This window comes from Natator depressus, chromosome 9 (genome assembly GCF_965152275.1).
Source record: "Natator depressus isolate rNatDep1 chromosome 9, rNatDep2.hap1, whole genome shotgun sequence".
NCBI lineage: Eukaryota > Metazoa > Chordata > Testudines > Cheloniidae > Natator > Natator depressus.
The window spans coordinates 48806987-48824410 of NC_134242.1; the positions used below are offsets into that span (position 1 = coordinate 48806987).

A 17424-nucleotide genomic window follows, 5' to 3' on the forward strand; every position below is an offset into this window, starting at 1 on the left:
CTGATCTGTTAGTCTTTAAGGTGCCACTGGACTCTCTGTTGTTTTTGTGGATACAGACTAACATGGCAACCCCAATACTTAAAATTTAACTGTGGATCCTGGATTTTATTTCCATATTTTTTTTTTGGGGTAAAACCACTATTAAAATTACTGTACTTTTAGCTCTTATCCTTCATTCCTATTGTAGTGCTGAATTCTCTCCTACGATTGCTTCCCATTTTCCTTCTTATTCCTTATTTCCTTTTTCTCCCAGTGTATTGTGCACCCTTTCAATAATTTCATATTACCCCTCAATTTTGTTTCTTCTCTGCCTTCAGTTCTTCCTTCACTTGCTGTGTGTCTCACTCCTCCTCCTTTCACATAAATTCCTTCTATCCCTTATGTCTGGATCAAACACACTTGCAGAAAATCTCATGCTTTTTCTTTGTGGTTTATATGCTACTGCACCTTTGTCATTTTTATCCTCCTTTTTATCTTCTTTTCAAGGCAAATCACATTATAGATCTTGGTTTAGAGATTCACATCCTTATTGCTATGGGCTGCCATTAGAGCATAAGATGCTACCTGTCCCCCTAAGTTATCCCTCCAGGTCAGTAAGTAAGTAAATTCACAGCACTGGGATGAAACCACAGCTGTCCCCTTCTGCATCTGTCAGGCCTGTGCACTTATACAATCTTCTCTTCCTGTCCATGCTAGCCAGAGATGTACAGTAAACCAGGCTGCCAGGTATTGTAGAATATGGCAATGTTTCACGAACTGTGGATCCTAACTCACCAGTGGGTCATGGGTAGGTTCTACATGGGTAAATCCAGCCCTGGACATGGTGACCAAACACTGGACCTAGACAAACATACACTGCTCCTGGCCCAGTGCAGAAGGGAGGCCTCCAGAGTGGTGGGGGTGATTTGGAGAGCGAGCCCGCACTGAACTGCATTCATGGTGCCTGGCTCCCCATTGCAGCTGTTGTGACTTGGTGCACCACTCAGACACTGCAATCCCATGTGCCTGACTGCAATGCCTGAAGCTGGTCCCAGCCCTGTGGGACAGGACCTGCCACTGCAGGGATGAGTGCAGTGCAGGCTTGCTCTCCAACCCACCTCCCACCTGGCTTTCCCTCTGTATTGGGATGGGATTAGGGTTGTGGGACACCAACAACAAAAAAAGAGACAAAATGCAGTTGCTGGGTCGCCTTAGTAAAAAATTTGGGAAGCAGTGATTGTGTGCGCGCACATGTGCGGGGCAGGAGGGGCACATGTTGTAGCAACATGTACAATTCTTTGTTGTAGCAAAGAATACTTTGCATTTCTAAATTACAAATATCCCTGTCCAGAAATCTGAGGCTTCACCAGTGCTGAAACATACATTTCCAATTGAAAAGCACCATACCACACTATTGGAGTTAACTACAACAGCTACTTGTACATGATGGACTATGACTTGGGCCCATCACACCCCTGAAGGTGCTGTAAGGAAGGCACCAGCCCTGAGGTAAGGATTGATGGACACGGCTTTCACAGAAGAATTTTACAACATTTGAAGAAATATTATCCTGACTGTCCATATTTAAATGAACACAGTTTATTTAATCATGCTGCGAACTAAGACTGCATTAGTGCATATAAAACAGAATTTGAACATGACCATTGTGTGTTCATTGGCCCAATTAAGGAAAAGTAACCACGCAGCATAAATGTTGAAAAGATTTGTTCCTTTTTTTTGGAAATTTCACTGTTAATAATTGAAGATGTTTAGCAGAAGTCATTTAAAAAAATGTGCTAGCATTTTCCAAACCCCTCTTACAGGTTACCCAAATTATTCTAGCACCAACAGTCCTTTATGCCCAATGAACAAACAATACAAGTGCCTGTAACAACAAAACAGCAAGACTATTTATGGCATGGTGTATAATAAAAGTGTATATAACAACCAAATAGTAAGATTATTGGTTGCACGGTTGAAAAAAAACAAAAACAAAAAAAAAAACCACATCTAGTTTATAAGGTCTTTTATATTGACAGAGTACTTTTCAAACATTAAAGAAACAGTCTTGAAAATTATGTAGTGATGTTATTAAGCAACATGAACTACAAGAGTGACAGACATATCCAAGACAAAAGACCTGGTAGTAATGGGGGGACTTTAACTACCCAGATATCTGTTGGAAATGTTCTTAGAATGGATTGGGGACAACTTTTTGTTTCAGAAAGTGGAGAAAGCAATCAAGAGGGCAGCCATTTTAGACTTGATTCTGACCAACAGGGAGGAACTGGTTGCGAATCTGAAGGTGGAAGACAATTTGGGTGAAAGTGATCATGAAAATACAGACGCATGGTAACCGTACCTGAAAAGGAATCCTGTAAGAAGTGGAAACATGGATGAATTGCTAAGGAGAACAAGAGAATAGCACAAGCACATGGGGACAAAACCAGAAAGGCTAAGGCACAAAATGAGTTACACCTAGCAAGGGACAGAGAAGGTAATAAGAAGAGGTTATTTAAATACCTTAGGACTGGGGTAGTTAATAGGCGGACTGCAGGACAAATCCAGACTGCCAGACAGTTTTGAATGGACCCCAAAATCTTTTTATTTACTTATCATCATCATTATTGGGTTTTTAGTGTTATTTTCTCTGGAGATCGAACCTTGACTATACCTTGACCAAGAAATTTGGATCTTGACAAAAATAATTGACTACCCCTGCTTTAGGAGCAAGAGAAAGACAAAGAAAAGTGTCAGTCTTTTACTGAGTGGGGAAGGAGAGCTAACAACATCAAGAAGGCCAAGGTGTTTAATGCCTATTTTGCTTCAGTCCTTGCTAAAAAGGTTAATGGCGATCAGATATTCAACACAATTAATATTAACAAGAAGGTGGAAGGAATGAAAGCCAAAACAGGAAAAGAACAGAATATTTAGATAAGTCCAATGTATTCAAGTTGGCAGGGCCTGATGAAATTCAACCTAGGATACTTAAGGAATTAGCTGAAGCAATCTTAACCATTAGCTATTATCTTTCAGATTCATGGAGGAAGGGAGAGGTCCCAGAAGACTGGAAAAGGGCAAACATAGCACCTATCTTTAAAAAGGAGAACAAAGAGAACCTGGGGAATTATAGACCGGTCAGCCTAACTTCGATATCTAAAAAGATACTAGAACAAATTATTTAACAACCAATTTGTAAGCAACTAGAGGATAACAGGGGAAATTACTAGTTAAACTGGAGAAGATGGGATTAAAATGAGGATTGAAAGGTGGATAAGGAACTAGTTAAAGGGGCGACTACAACAGGTCATACTGAAAGGTGACCTGTCAGGCTAGGGGGAGGTTACTAGTGGAGTTCCTTAGGGATCAGTCTTGAGACCAATCTTATTTAACATTTTTATTAATGACCTTGGCACAAAAAGTGGGAGTGTGCTAATAAAATTTGCAGATGACACAAATTTGAGAGGTATTGCCAATATGGAGGAGGACCGGAATATCATACAAAAAGATCTGTAGCACTTTCCTCTGCAGCGTGGGGCATGAGTCACTTGAAGGTTTAAACCAGTGTATATGGCAGATTCTCTGTAACTTGAAATCTTTAAAACATAATTTGAAGACTTCAGTAACTCAAGCAGAGGTTATGAGTCTATTACAGGAATGGATGGGTAAGGTTCTGTGAACTAGATGATCATAATGGTCCCTTCTGACCTTAAAGTCTATGAGAGAAGCTAAAATACTCTATCAAAGACTATCGGGTCTTTATACCACACATACTATCCCATGCCAGGTCTTTAAGTATACATGTAGCAAAGATATACTGGCACCTGAAGTCCCATTCTGTTAAGATTTTAAAACTACAACTCTTTGGCTCCAGACTCTTCCTTTCTTAATATTTGTTTTTGCCTCTCAAACCCTTTCCAATAAGAGACTTTTATATAGTGTCCTTCAAATTGAGTAGTCTAGGTTAATCCTATTAGCATATCCTAGCATAATCCTATCAGATAAAAAGGTGTCAATTTAAATGGAATTCAATGAGGCAAGTCAAGCTCAGTATAAAGGACAGTGTCAATAACATACACAAGTCCATTTAAATAGCATATAGCTTTTAGGCATGAATACAAAAATAGTGTAAACAAAACAAAACCATTCCTCAAACTTTAAATCATAGAGCAACAGATATTCAAAGTCTTTGTTAAATGTGAATCTGAAAAGAGTTCACAGAAACACCGCCAGGATCAGAGTTCTTATTCAGCCAGTATCAGAAAAGCCAAGAAAGGCTACAAACAGCATCAGCTCGTTATACAAGTTAAAACAAAACAAACAAACAAAAAAACAGTGATCGACCTACTTCTTTATGGATTGCTCAGTTCCAAGAGCCTCTATTTACTCTACAGAGTTTGAAACAGATTGATTAAAACTTCATTCCTAGTAACAGCAGGGACTTTTCCAATGCCTTTAAGAGACAAAAACCTCAGAGACCCAATTTCCTAACAATTGTACTCAACTTGTAATTCTGGAGTACTTCCAGCTGGTCTGCAGAGCTACTTCCATCACAGTGGGGAAGCATGCATTACTGAAGCAATCCTACCTTCTTAGAAAGTTTTGATTGCACATGTAACCTCTTGCAAGCAGGCTCCCTTATATACCTGAGCCTGTTTGTATTGCTGAACAAGAACTGAAGCCTACACAAGCGTCAGTGTGCGTGGCTGGTGTATGCAAATTCAACTATGACCAAGTATGTTGACAAATAAATCAGAGTGGTAGCACACACAAAGGAGGACAGTACAAACGTTTAAAGAAAATTCGGGACTAAAGCTCTGAGAACCACTGAGGACTTTCTGGCAGAGTCTGCAGAGTAAGGTCGTAATGGGCAAGGGAGTGACATTGCCAAGATGATAAAGTGGAATTTCAATACTGAGCCTTTAGAAATTATCATGGCTTCACTTTAGCCTTGAAAAAAAAAATTAGTCTAGTGGGGGTGGGGGTCTGCTTTATATCTATCACTGCATCAGGGCAAGGTTTTTATTCCTTCGAAGACTTAAAGAAGAGCTATATCTAGACCAGGGGGCACATTTTCAAAAGAGCTCAGCACCCAAAACCTCCCATTCTGACTCTTATGGCCAGATTTTCAGAAGAGCTCAGCACAGTGGACACAGAGCTCTTTTGAAAATCTGGCTACTTATATTTTGGTGCCTGAATGGGAGGTGAGTCCTTTGAAATCCACACACCTCCCTTGCATATTGGAATAACAGATGAAAAACTATACTACCCAAGGACCAAGGAGCTATATTCTCCAACTATTTTTTCAAAGATTGTTTGGTTAGCTCAATCTGCCAAGAACTACACCTGCTCCACATTACACTGGAGATTAGTCAGTGATCAGATAAAGCAACAGCCTCTTTGCTGAGGCTAGAACATTAGGAGGAAGATTTTGTGTTGATTTGTGTGGATGGTGACGGGAGGGTGTGTGCGCTGTGGTAAGGGGCTATGTACATCTGGCATTACTGGGTGGGTGTTTTTGAAGAACCGTTGCAGTTTGGTCAAGTAATCCACCATCCGTCTAGTCTCCCTCATACAATGAATGAAACTGTTGCATGCAAATTAACTGTACAGTAAGGGTGGTGATTGGTTTAGTTACCTCTGATCTCTCAATGGTCAAGGCATTGGCATAGATACATGGCACAAACACATGCTTTTCTGTAGCTGTACAGTGTACACCAGACAGATATAATTCATAAAGTCAAAATGGCTGAGAACTTAAAAACGGGATGGTAACAGACAGCCAATCCCAGTGATGATTGAACCTGAATATGCTGAACGGAAAGAGCTGTCAGCCATGCTTGTAGCTGTTTCCATCGCTTCACAATGAATCAGACATTTTAGGTTTCAGAGTGACAGATGACACTCTGGAATCTTATATAAATCACGCATACATAACACCTTCTAAACTGCCTCAAATAAATAACAGATACACTAAAAACAAACTCTAGCCGCCACGCTCAAACAGGCTTTTTTTTTTTGGGGGGGGGGGGGGGGGGGAATGTACTTAATATGTGAGTACACTAAAACTGGAATATTGGCAAAACTTCATGAAGGGACATCTGGTACATAGTCCAAATTTACTTAGTTATCAGTTATATAACGCTCATTGTTTCACATTATTATTAGCTAGATGAAAAATTTAAATTAATTTGGTGAGAAAACTAATTCTGTAACCCATGGATAAAAGATTTCATGAAGCCAACACCAATGGAAGAAAAAAAAAACATAAAAAAGGTTTAAAATGCATAAATACTACAACATGGCGGGGGGGATATTGTGTAGACTACCTGAAATCAGATACATTAGCAGCAATTTTCTAGATTTATATAAATCTACAATATGTAGTAGAAACAACTATGGGGCCTGAAATCCACACCTTCAGAATTACACAGTTGAAGTTTGTTTTATTTTTTATCTCCAAGAAAAAACAAAATACTGGTCCATCTTACCAAGTCATTTGTATACTTCTGCTAAATCATAAGATTGTACTGATACAAAGGCCTGCAAGTCAGCATATGTAAATTAGTTGGAAATGAAATATAAATGTTTTAAGAAATTGTCCCTCATGGACAAACCCAACTCTGTTTGGTGGTGGCTTGGGGCGAACAATGACAGAATGAGTTCTGGGATCAGCTACTGCCATGGGTGTTCAGGTTCTGTGGGGAGCTCCTGAAAGCTGTCCCCAGTGCGTCCAGTAAGTTTAACACAGTGCCAGCTTTGCAAGCCATGAGGGCAAAAGCCTTCAGGATGCTAGCCTCAAAACTCCCATCTGAGCCTGTCAGTGCAGATCACTCTGGCACAGGCCTACCATTATATGTCCTAGAGGTGCAGTTTAACAGCCTCAAAACATCCAGCTGAGCTTCAGGATCAATGTTCCCTCTAATTTTTTACATCCATGTGCAGGATGAATTTTGTTATGTGCACCAACATGGAGGTGATGTGTGGCGGGGGTGGGGCCGAAGGGCTTGGAGTGTCGGAGGGGGCTCAGGGCTGGGGCAGAGTTTTGGGGTGCAGGTGGGTGAGGGCTCTGGCTGGGGGTGTGGGCTCTGGGGTGGGGCCAGGAATGAGGGGTTTGGGGTGCAAGCTGGGCCAGGGCCCAGGGAGAGGCTCCTCTCCCAGGCCGCGCCAGCTCCGGGGCTGGGGGAGAGGCGCCACTCCCCATCTGCACAGCCCTTGATTGCTTGCTGCGCAGCTTAGAGGGAACTTCGTTCAGGATGCACTGAAATCACACACTCTTGGGTTTATACTCCCCAAGTGAGCCTGATGGGGGAACCCTCGAATAGCTCGAAGGTACCAAATCTGTATGTTCCAGAAGGGGGAGTCTTGCACCCCATCTGTACTGCAAGCACAACAATGCCCAGCGCCGCCTATCACTCATTCCCCTACAAGAGTGGTGGCACAATGTCACCTGCTGGAATCAAGGGTTAGAATTTTGAGCTCTGACTAGAAGCATGGACTCAAGAGTGAGTATCTTCTTCAATTAATACTCCTAGAATTCCCTGGAGAATTAAAGTTTGTTCCAGAATATGGAAAACTGATATCCACTGAGGGGAACAATCTTAGTGTATTTTTCCTTTGGCAGTGCAAGTTCCCACCTGAAATATCCATAGCTCCATATATTGTCCAACAAGAAACCTATGTCAAGTCTTGATCTGGACCCACAAAAACAGTCATTTAGCCCTTTGATCACAGTTATATGTGAGATGAATAATTTTTCCAGGACTCAAAGACTATCAGGCCTCTAACTTTAGGGCAAAGGGACACTCTCTGTGAGCCTGAGCTCCTCAAAGGCAGGAGAGAGCAGGTGATGCAGTTTCACCTTCATGTAGAGTAACTAATTGTTTTCATCTGGTGGGAAATTTTTTGGTGTATAAGTCACCCTTTCTTAGGAACTTTGGAAAAAAGTGAGTAACAATTTCTATTCAATACTGTAGCTGACAGAAGAATTAACCCTGCAAAAGGTATTTGACTTTGCAGTGGGTAACTTGAATTTAAAGCCTGCTTTTTACCTATTCCTACAAAGCAATATTAGCATTTTTGTAAACATATTTACAATTTTCTGAACATTACCCAAATTCAAAGTTAAGATATCAAAATTCAACGCAGACAGTTCTTTTAAACCTATCAATGTTTCTCCACAATCTGATAAATTCTGCATATTTGGGTCATCTTGCAGCTATACAGATTTAATATTTTGTTCATATTATGATTTTGAGACTAAACTTTCAAAGCAACTAACAGATGTAGACTAGATCTAAAATGGTATACCAATATCAAAAGTAGTACAGAAGAAACAGTAGACATTTAGTAGTAGCCCTTAGAGTTACATACGAGAATAGAAATAAGATGTCATTCTATTTCGTTTTTATTCCCTTTCGTAAAATTAAGTTACAATACTATAATTATTCAAAATGAGATGAAAGGCCATTAATATGGGGAGAGAAGCAACCTTTATGCTACTCTAGACATCAAGTTGTCTTTATGGACATTTCTATGATATTAACTGGTAAAACGCCTCTCTTCTATCTCTTACAGGCTTTATATAGCACTCATCACCCTAGCATCTAAGTGTTTCTGCACCATTACTTCCAGATACACCATCTTAAACTGGATTTGAAAATTAATCCAGTTTATCATGTGAATTCTTCTTTGCACAAAGTACATGATCATGGTGAATAAGTATCTGTATGGAAAGATTTCTGATAGTAGAGGACTCTTTAATGTGGCAGACAAAGACCTAACCCAGTGGTTCTCAAACTTTTGTACTGGTGACCCCTTTCACATAGCAAGCCTCTGAGTGCAACCCCCCTAAATAAATTAAATACACTTTATATATTTAACACCATTATAAACGCTGGAGGCAAAGTGGGGTTTTGGATGGAGGCTGACAGCTAACGACCCCCTATGTAATAACATTGCAACACCTTGAGGGGTCCCAACCCCCTGTTTGAGAACCCCTGACCTAACCAAATCCAATGGCTTTAAACTGAATCTAGACAAATTCAGACTAGAAATAAAATAAAATGGCCAGAAGAGCTCTATGTAAGCGTTTCTCTTTCACCAACAGAAGTTGGTCCCATAAAAGATATTACCTCACCCACCTTGTGCATGTCAGAAATAAAATGTACAATTTTAACAGGGAGGGTAATTAGCTACTGAAACAATTCATCTACGGATGTGGTGGATTCTCCCACCATTTGAAGTCTAAAAGAGATGCTCTAGTTCAACTACACATTATTAGCTTTATGCAAGAATTCACCGGATAAAATTCTACAGTCTGCATTATGCAGGTGGTCAGACTAGAAGAAGCAGCAAAAATGTCTGGTTATTGCATAAATATTAGATTATAAATTATGTAAAAAATGTTTGATTACTCTCAAGATCTTTATCCAGTGCAACTAAAGGGGGAACAAAGTGGAAAATGTCTCCCTTGCAGCTGACACACGTTTGGCAACAAGTTCAAGTTACAGTTATCTAACACTTGCCATTATATATCCCTGCTTTCAGTTGTTTATAACTTTTCCAAACTTTACCATACTAGGTTGCCTCTGGTTTATTTATTTATTTTACATTTCAGCAAAAATGGTTCAGCTGTTTCTGAGAACAATGTAAGAGGGCAATGTTTTCCCCATATTAAAAAACTCTTACAACTGTTTCATGGAGAAATTCTAACACTTTCATGCTTTGAAGCTGTGCCTTTTGCCATCTGTGTGAAAATCCATCTGAATTTTGCCAATTATAAACCTCAAAAAAAACCCACAACCAAAACTAGTTTGCACATGCTCAGTAGAGGTTTGTTAAAGACTGACAGCTAAATTCCCAGAAGATTCCATCTGCACTGAGCATGTTCCATCCCCACACAGCTCCTGTGTGCTGACTGGACTGAACACATATGATCCTCACAGAGTGACTGCATGCACCATTCCAGAGCTGAAGCGGCTGAGCAGAACATTTCCTGCAACTGCTCCTCCTGGCTGTCAGGGACCACTGTGGCACTGGATAGAAACAGAGCAGGGAGAACATCTCTCCTGTGCTTTCAATGCCCACTCTGCTGGTACCCAGGCATGCTAAGGGATGGAGATGGGTTTGGGGGAAGGTATGGATCGGAGCAAGGAAGACAGGACAGGATCAGGACCCAGGGGGGAGGGGCAGTGTTGCAGGAGAGCGGGGCAGAGGCAAAAAGGCTACAACCACTAGAGCACACTTTCTTCCAGAATCTAGAATTTAACCCACTATCCCCAAGTCTCACTATTCCTCTGCTGTCAGCATATAGCTGTGAAACCCTGTGGCAAAAATGTACCTTCATCCTCTAATGGGTGGGCCACCTAGAGGATAACAGATTACTACTGCTATCAGTTAACCCATTAACTAAAGTGGTAGAGATGTGTGCTATAGCTCTAAAGGTCGCAATCCTGCTGATGACCCATATAGGAACCAATATGGTTCCACATGATGGAATTTGTAAGTTCCTAACATTTTACAAATGGAAACTGAAAAGACAAGACAAAAATTACTATGTTAAGGTTGGTTTCAGAGTAGCAGCCGTGTTAGTCTGTATTCGCAAAAAGAAAAGGAGTACTTATGGCACCTTACAGACTAACCAATTTATTTGAGCATAAGCTTTCGTGAGCTATATGCATCTGATGAAGTGAGCTATAGCTCACGAAAGCTCATGCTCAAATAAACTGGTTAGTCTCTAAGGTGCCACAAGTACTCCTTTTCTTTTTATGTTAAGGTTGCAAAGTCAAGCTCTCAAAGTGAGGAAATACCAGAATTAAGGTTGCCTGTGCAACCTCAATTTGCCCGCCGTGTGCGTACGCATTGTGATACACTATGTAATTGGACGATTACATACTACTATGCTCCAGCCAATAGCTTGGCCAACTGAAATAAGACATCCTGAAATAAACAAAAACTTCTTAGGGGGTGCAAGAGTTTGCCCTCCCTTGTCTCTAAAACAGGCTCTGGATCAGAGAGAGTTTAAAATGGGATTCACTCCTGCAGAGCAAAGCCAGGTAATAATGCTTTGTAAAGAGAGAACCATGTTATTGCCAAGCTGCGACATGACTGGCTACACCTAAGTCCCTTTACAACAACAGAGAATGGATCACTTGATGATTACCTGCATAGGCGCCAACATCCCCGCTTTCCCCTGGGTGCTCAACGCCCCCACTCCGTCTCTGCCCCCACTCCACCCCTTCCATGCGGCCCACCCCACGCCCCGCCTTTTCCCACCCCACCCCCTTTCCAACACCTTCCCCAAAGTCCCCACCCCCTCCCTGCCCCTATTCCAACTCCTTCCCCAAACCTCCGCCCCGGCCCCGCCTCTTCCCCGCCTCCTCACCTGAGCACGCCACATTCCCGCTCCTCTCCCTCCCTCCCAGCATGCCTCCAAACAGGTGTCTGGCGGCAGCCTGGGGAAGCGCTGGGAGGTAGGTGGAGGAGCCGGGACGCGGCGTGCTTGGGGGGAGGGAGGGGAGAGGAGGTAGGGGAAGGGGAGCTTAGCTGCCACTGGGTGCAGAGTACCACTAATTTTTCCCTGTGGGTGCTCCAGCCCTGGAACACCAATGGAGTCGGCGCCTATGATTACCTGTTCTGTTCATTCCCTCTGGGGCACCCGGCATTGGCCACTTCAGAAGACAGGATACTGGGCTAGATGGACCTTTGGTCTGACCCAGTATGGCTGTTCTTATATTCCCAACCCAAAAGTGCTCAACACTCTATTTTCACATATCAGTGTTAAAATACCACTAAATATAAAAAGTATTCCTACTCCAGAGGAAAAAAAGAAAGCTAATGAGCAGAATTACAGACAGGAAAAGGTGAAGCATTCAAAGCAAGTGAAAATATGAACTAGATTGGAAAAGACTTGAAGAAATCATGAAGGGGGAAGGTAGGCTAGAAGAGGATGATAATTACAGCTGCACAAATAATTAATGTTTTGGTTTGATGGCCAAACACCCTCACACCCCCCAAAAAAACCCAAGACTTGGTTTGTTTAGAACCAAAACTCATTTTCTTCTGTTTTTCTTACCAAAATGAAAAATCAAAAAAATTTTGTTAAGGTTTTCAAAACAAAATGTTGAAATGGTTTGTTTTGAAGATGTACAATCTTCTTTTGACATTTTTGAAAAAAAAAATCCTCGTTTTCTCTTTGGCTGAAACGCTTTACCAAATCTGCAAATAAGCTTTGGTCACCCTGAAACTGCATTTTCCGGCAAATTTACTATTCACCAAAAAAAATTCACCCAGCTCTACTGAGGAACACTTGACACATTTAGCAAAAGGTCAATTCCACTAGCCAAGATCTGTAATAGGAATATTGTGACAGCAAACACACCTGCACAAACTAGTCAAAAAATAATTCCTTGGGGCTATAGTCAAGGGGACCTATACACAGACTTCTTGCAGCATCATGTTTGGTTATACTTAATATGAAGGATGATACTGAGTTTCCAAAATCAAGAGCAGGTCAGAAGGGAGACTGAAAAAACTCAAAACCTTGGCTCAGTCCCTCACCCAATGTCAATACCATTGATACAATATAAAACGGGATAGGCCCACTTGAGACCAGAAGGAAGAGATTAACTGTATAGTAATCATTGAACATGTATAACTATACAGTCAGAAAAAAAAAAAAGTATTGTTTGTCAAAAGTGATACATCTGGATTTCCAAAACCAAGTTTTAAATTTAAATTTTGTTTATAGAAAGACTTCCACTTTCTTGAGCCATCATATATACTTTTCAGGATTGTCACTTTTTGCTCCTCCCTTTACACAAAACCTGCCGTTTGAACAGTGCGAGAGATAAAATGCTAAGTGTTTTATGCAGCAATTTATCAACCCTCACGGGCACAACCACTGTAAGAAAAAACAATCTTTCACGCTGACAGCCTGAAGCCCAGCTATGTTTTTCTGATAAGACAGAGTCTCATAAAGAGAAACAGTTTTACTGTGATCAATAGACTGATCCCATTAGTATTTTAGGAGGAAGGAGGAGCTTTAAAAATGCATTTGCACAAAAATACAAAGAAAAAAAAAGTTGTAAGATAAAGGAAAACAACTACGGTGAATCTTCCCGTAGAACACAAAAGTTTCCTTTAATAGCATAAGCTGGGATATGAACATATTGTATTCCCTGTAGATGGAAAACAATCTATTTGCAAGGCTGGTTGAGAGTATAAAAAAACAGAACTGGGAAAGCAACTTTTCTGGCTCAAGATAAACAAATGGTAACCAGGACTGTCAAGGTTCCTCCCCCACTCTGAACTCTAGGGTACAGATGTGGGGACCTGCATGAAAAACCTCCTAAGCTTATCTTTACCAGCTTAGGTCAAAACTTCCCCAAGGTACAAAATATTCCACCCTTTTGTCCTTGGATTGGCCGCTACCACCACCAAACAAATACTGGTTACTGGGGAAGAGCTGTTTGGACACGTCTTTCCCCCCAAAATACTTCCCAAAACCTTGCACCCCACTTCCTGGACAAGGTTTGGTAAAAAGCCTCACCAATTTGCCTAGGTGACTACAGACCCAGACCCTTGGATCTTAAGAACGATGAACAATCCTCCCAACACTTGCACCCCCCCTTTCCAGGGAAATGTTGGATAAAAAGCCTCACCAATTTGCATAGGTGACCACAGACCCAAACCCTTGGATCTGAGAACAATGAAAAAGCATTCAGTTTTCTTACAAAAAGACTTTTAATAGAAATAGAAGTAAATAGAAATAATAAAAAAAAATCCCCCCTGTAAAGTCAGGATGGTAGATACCTTACAGGGTAATTAGATTCAAAACATAGAGAACCCCTCTAGGCAAAAACCTTAAGTTACAAAAAAGATACACAGACAGAAATAGTTATTCTATTCAGCACAATTCTTTTCTCAGCCATTTAAAGAAATCATAATCTAATACGTACCTAGCTAGATTACTTACTAAAAGTTCTAAGGCTTCATTCCTGGTCTATCCCCGGCAAAGACAAAATATAGACAGACACACATAACCTTTGTTTCTCTCCCTCCTCCCAGCTTTTGAAAATATCTTGTCTCCTCATTGGTCATTTTGGTCAGGTGCCAGCGAGGTTACCTTTAGCTTCTTAACCCTTTACAGGTGAGAGGAGATTTCCTCTGGCCAGGAGGGATTTTAAAGGGGTTTACCCTTCCCTTTATATTTATGACAAGGACCATCTGGAGTGGGGCAAAAGGGGCAGTTTGCTCCTGCCCCCCAAAATGCCAAAGCGGTCTCTAGGCCAAATTTGAGCCAGAGGCATTGTGACTTGACACTCACGTTTAGCCCAGCAACCACTGGCTGCCTTGGGACCTGGTGCAATGAAATCTGCCAGGCCAAGAGCCCGGATACAGAAGTAGAGTTGGGGATACCGCTCCCACCAGCAGTGGGGCTGGAGCTCAGGGAAAAGCAGGACCAAGAGCAGCCCCTGGCCACACACAAGGCAGAGACCCACAATCCCAGCAGGGTGGGCAGCATCCCCACAGGCTTGGGTCCCCTCTGACCCCCCCCACCCTCCCTGGCCCCCCATCCCAGCAGGGAGGGAAGAGACTCCACAGGCCTGGGCCTACTCTGTGCCCCTCAGTCTCCTCCCCTCTTCTTAAACTCTTTCATCTACATGCTAATTTTTTTTTTTAAAGGGTGAGGGGCCCTCAGTTTCAGATTTTGTCCCAGGTTCTCAAAACCTCTGTGTGGCCCTGATGGTGACTCCAGTTAAGATCCATCATATTTTTGCTTCTAGCGAGATGCTTGATTGGAGGTTGGGGGGAAATGTGCTTGCATATGTGACGGTTATGTCCAGGAATTAAATGTTTTGAGGAGGAAAACCTGAATTTATTAGAGAGATTCATCATATGACAAAATGCCTATTTCCTAGAGATCCCCTGACCTGCTTACTTAATGAGCCAATAAAAAAATCTGCATTTTAAAGATAAGATTTTATTAATTGCATAATGACAGGTTTCAGAGTAGCAGCCGTGTTAGTCTGTATTCGCAAAAAGAAAAGGAGTACTGGTGGCACCTTAGAGACTAACCAATTTATTTGAGCATAAGCTTTCGTGAGCTACAGTACTCCTTTTCATTAATTATTATTACCACCAGCTAAACTCTATTGCACATTACTGAACATGTGTGACCCGCCCCTCCTCCTAACATACTGTGGTACAGTAAAATATGGACTGTCCTTGTAATAGAAAAGTTTTCACACCACTTATGTACACAAGAGATGCACCAAAGAGAGCACAGGTATTGACAAATTTGGTCTCCCTTTCTATCGTACTCAGAGGAGGAGGGCTCCCCAGTCAGCAAGCCAAAATCATTAGCCTGGTTCTTGGAACATTAACCTGAGACTTCATAAGTAATGTTAACTTTTTATTGTAACTTTGCCCTAATAAAAAGTTAAAAAAATAAACAAATGGTCATAGCATACTGATGAAATTTACTTTTTGACCAGCCTCAGATAGATGCAAATTTTACTGAAAAACTCACTAACTATACCAGTCAAAATGTGAGGGCAGTGAAAAAAAGTAATATGACACAAATGTTATCCACTTTCTTCTATACAGTCAGTGTTACTGACAGAATGTCTCCCCATTACCATACCTAAAAATGCAATTCCCCCCAAAATGTATCCTTGGAATACCAAAAACTTTACAATTAAAAGGAAGCATGAATAAGCTCAAACCAAGATGTTCATTTTTTGGAAACCTAACTATGGAAAGCATTTATCTGGTCTTAATTCCCATTTTATATCAAGTTTAAGGTGGAGATCCTTAAATAGCACAAAGACTCAATAGTGATATACATAAACTCTAAGCCTCACTGATCGATGCTTTCACTGTATAAGTATTTGTACATTTAATGAATTTTAACACCAGAAGTCCAACCTCCACTAGCCACAGAATTTTACCCCACAATTCCTGCATCGATTCTAGACCAACAACCCACTTTTGAACTACAGCATGTCTTTTAGAAAGACATCCAGCCTTGATTTAAGAACTCCAAATAATGGAGAATTTACACGCCTATAAGAAATCTGTTCTACTCGTTAATTACACTCACCATTTAAAAAAATCTTATTTCCAGTTTCAACTGCTGAATTCAAACAGTGAATTGAGAAAGGCAGTTGTTGAAGCAGATTGAAGCAGGCGGAGAGCATGATACAAAGAAGAGGGACAGCTATAGGGGTATGCTGCTTGCTCCCCAAGCTTTTAGCAGAGGGGGGCTACCCCAATTCCACACAGACACGCACCCCACACTAACTAACTCGCACAGCTCAGTCCCAGTCTGCACCAGGCTCCGTTTTAAAATCTAGGGTTGATTCTCTGATCAGGGTCTTCAGTGGCTGGGCCAAAGTCCTTGTCCAGAACACGCAAGCACCACCCCTGGCATCACTTGCACAGCACCATGGTGTCGAGAAGACAAGGACCACAGAGCAGCAACCGCCTTTTCACTCATGGCCACCACCAGAGCCGAGCGGGCTTAGCCAGACCAGGGAAGGGCACAAAGCCCATGCTGCAGTAGGGCACAGCCAAAACCTACTTCCACAGCCTCCCCTGCCTGGATCAGCAGCAGGGTCAAGGCCAGCCCAAGCGCAGTGCCCCAGCCCGTGCCCTGCTCTGACCCTGCACTGGCCAACCCCCATCCCACGCCAGCCCGGACCCCCCTCCCGCAGCCAAACCCTACCCCGGCCCCACTCTGAGCCCAGCCCAGCCCAACCCAATCCCACCCCAGCCCTACTCCAGTCCCAGCCCCCTTCCCCAGTCAACCCTCTCCTCCGCCCCATGCCATCCCCGCTCTGGCCATGGCCCCCTCCCTGGCCAACCTTCGCATGACAGCCCTGCTCCAACCCAGACAGCCCCTTCCCACAAGCCAGCACCACTCTGGCTTCCTCCCTGGCCAACCCCCCACCCCGTAATAGCCCCCTCCCTGGACAGCCCCCTCACCGCCCCACGCCAGCCACGCTCCCACCCCGCCAGTGGCGCTGGAATAATGTGTACAGCAAGGGATGCTGAGAGCCATTGGACTAAACTGTAAACCCTGCATCTGACAGAAACCCTGCACCCCCCTGCCCTTAGTCCCAGCTTCGACCCGGCCCCGCGCCCGGCCAGCTCCGACCCCGCGCCCCCTCCCCTGCCAACGCCCCCAGCCCCGACCCCGGCCGCCCGCACTCACAGTGGCACCAGCCCAGGTGGCAGCACCAGTGCAGGCGGAAGCAGCGGCCGTGGCTGTGGGTGGCGCAGAGCGGGCGCCCGGCGCAGGGCTGGAAGTCGGGTCTCCCCGCGCAGCTGCGGGCCAGCGCCTGAGCCTCGTCCCGCTTCTCGCTCTTCCCGGCCGCCGCCCCGCTCATGGCGCCGCCGAGCCGGGCTGAGCCGAGCCGCCAGCGGGGAGCGTTCCCC

The 17424-nt window shown here is 43.0% G+C and overlaps 1 protein-coding gene across 1 annotated transcript in view; it reads right to left on the bottom strand.

Moving 5' to 3' along the window:
* The window catches only part of C9H3orf70 (chromosome 9 C3orf70 homolog), a 37381-nt gene extending 19957 nt beyond the window's left edge, over positions 1–17424 (bottom strand). Inside the window, exon 1 of the mRNA XM_074963018.1 lies at positions 17201–17424. Coding sequence (XP_074819119.1) covers positions 17201–17375 — 175 coding nt within the window. The 5' untranslated portion in view covers positions 17376–17424. The remainder of the gene's footprint in view (positions 1–17200) is intronic.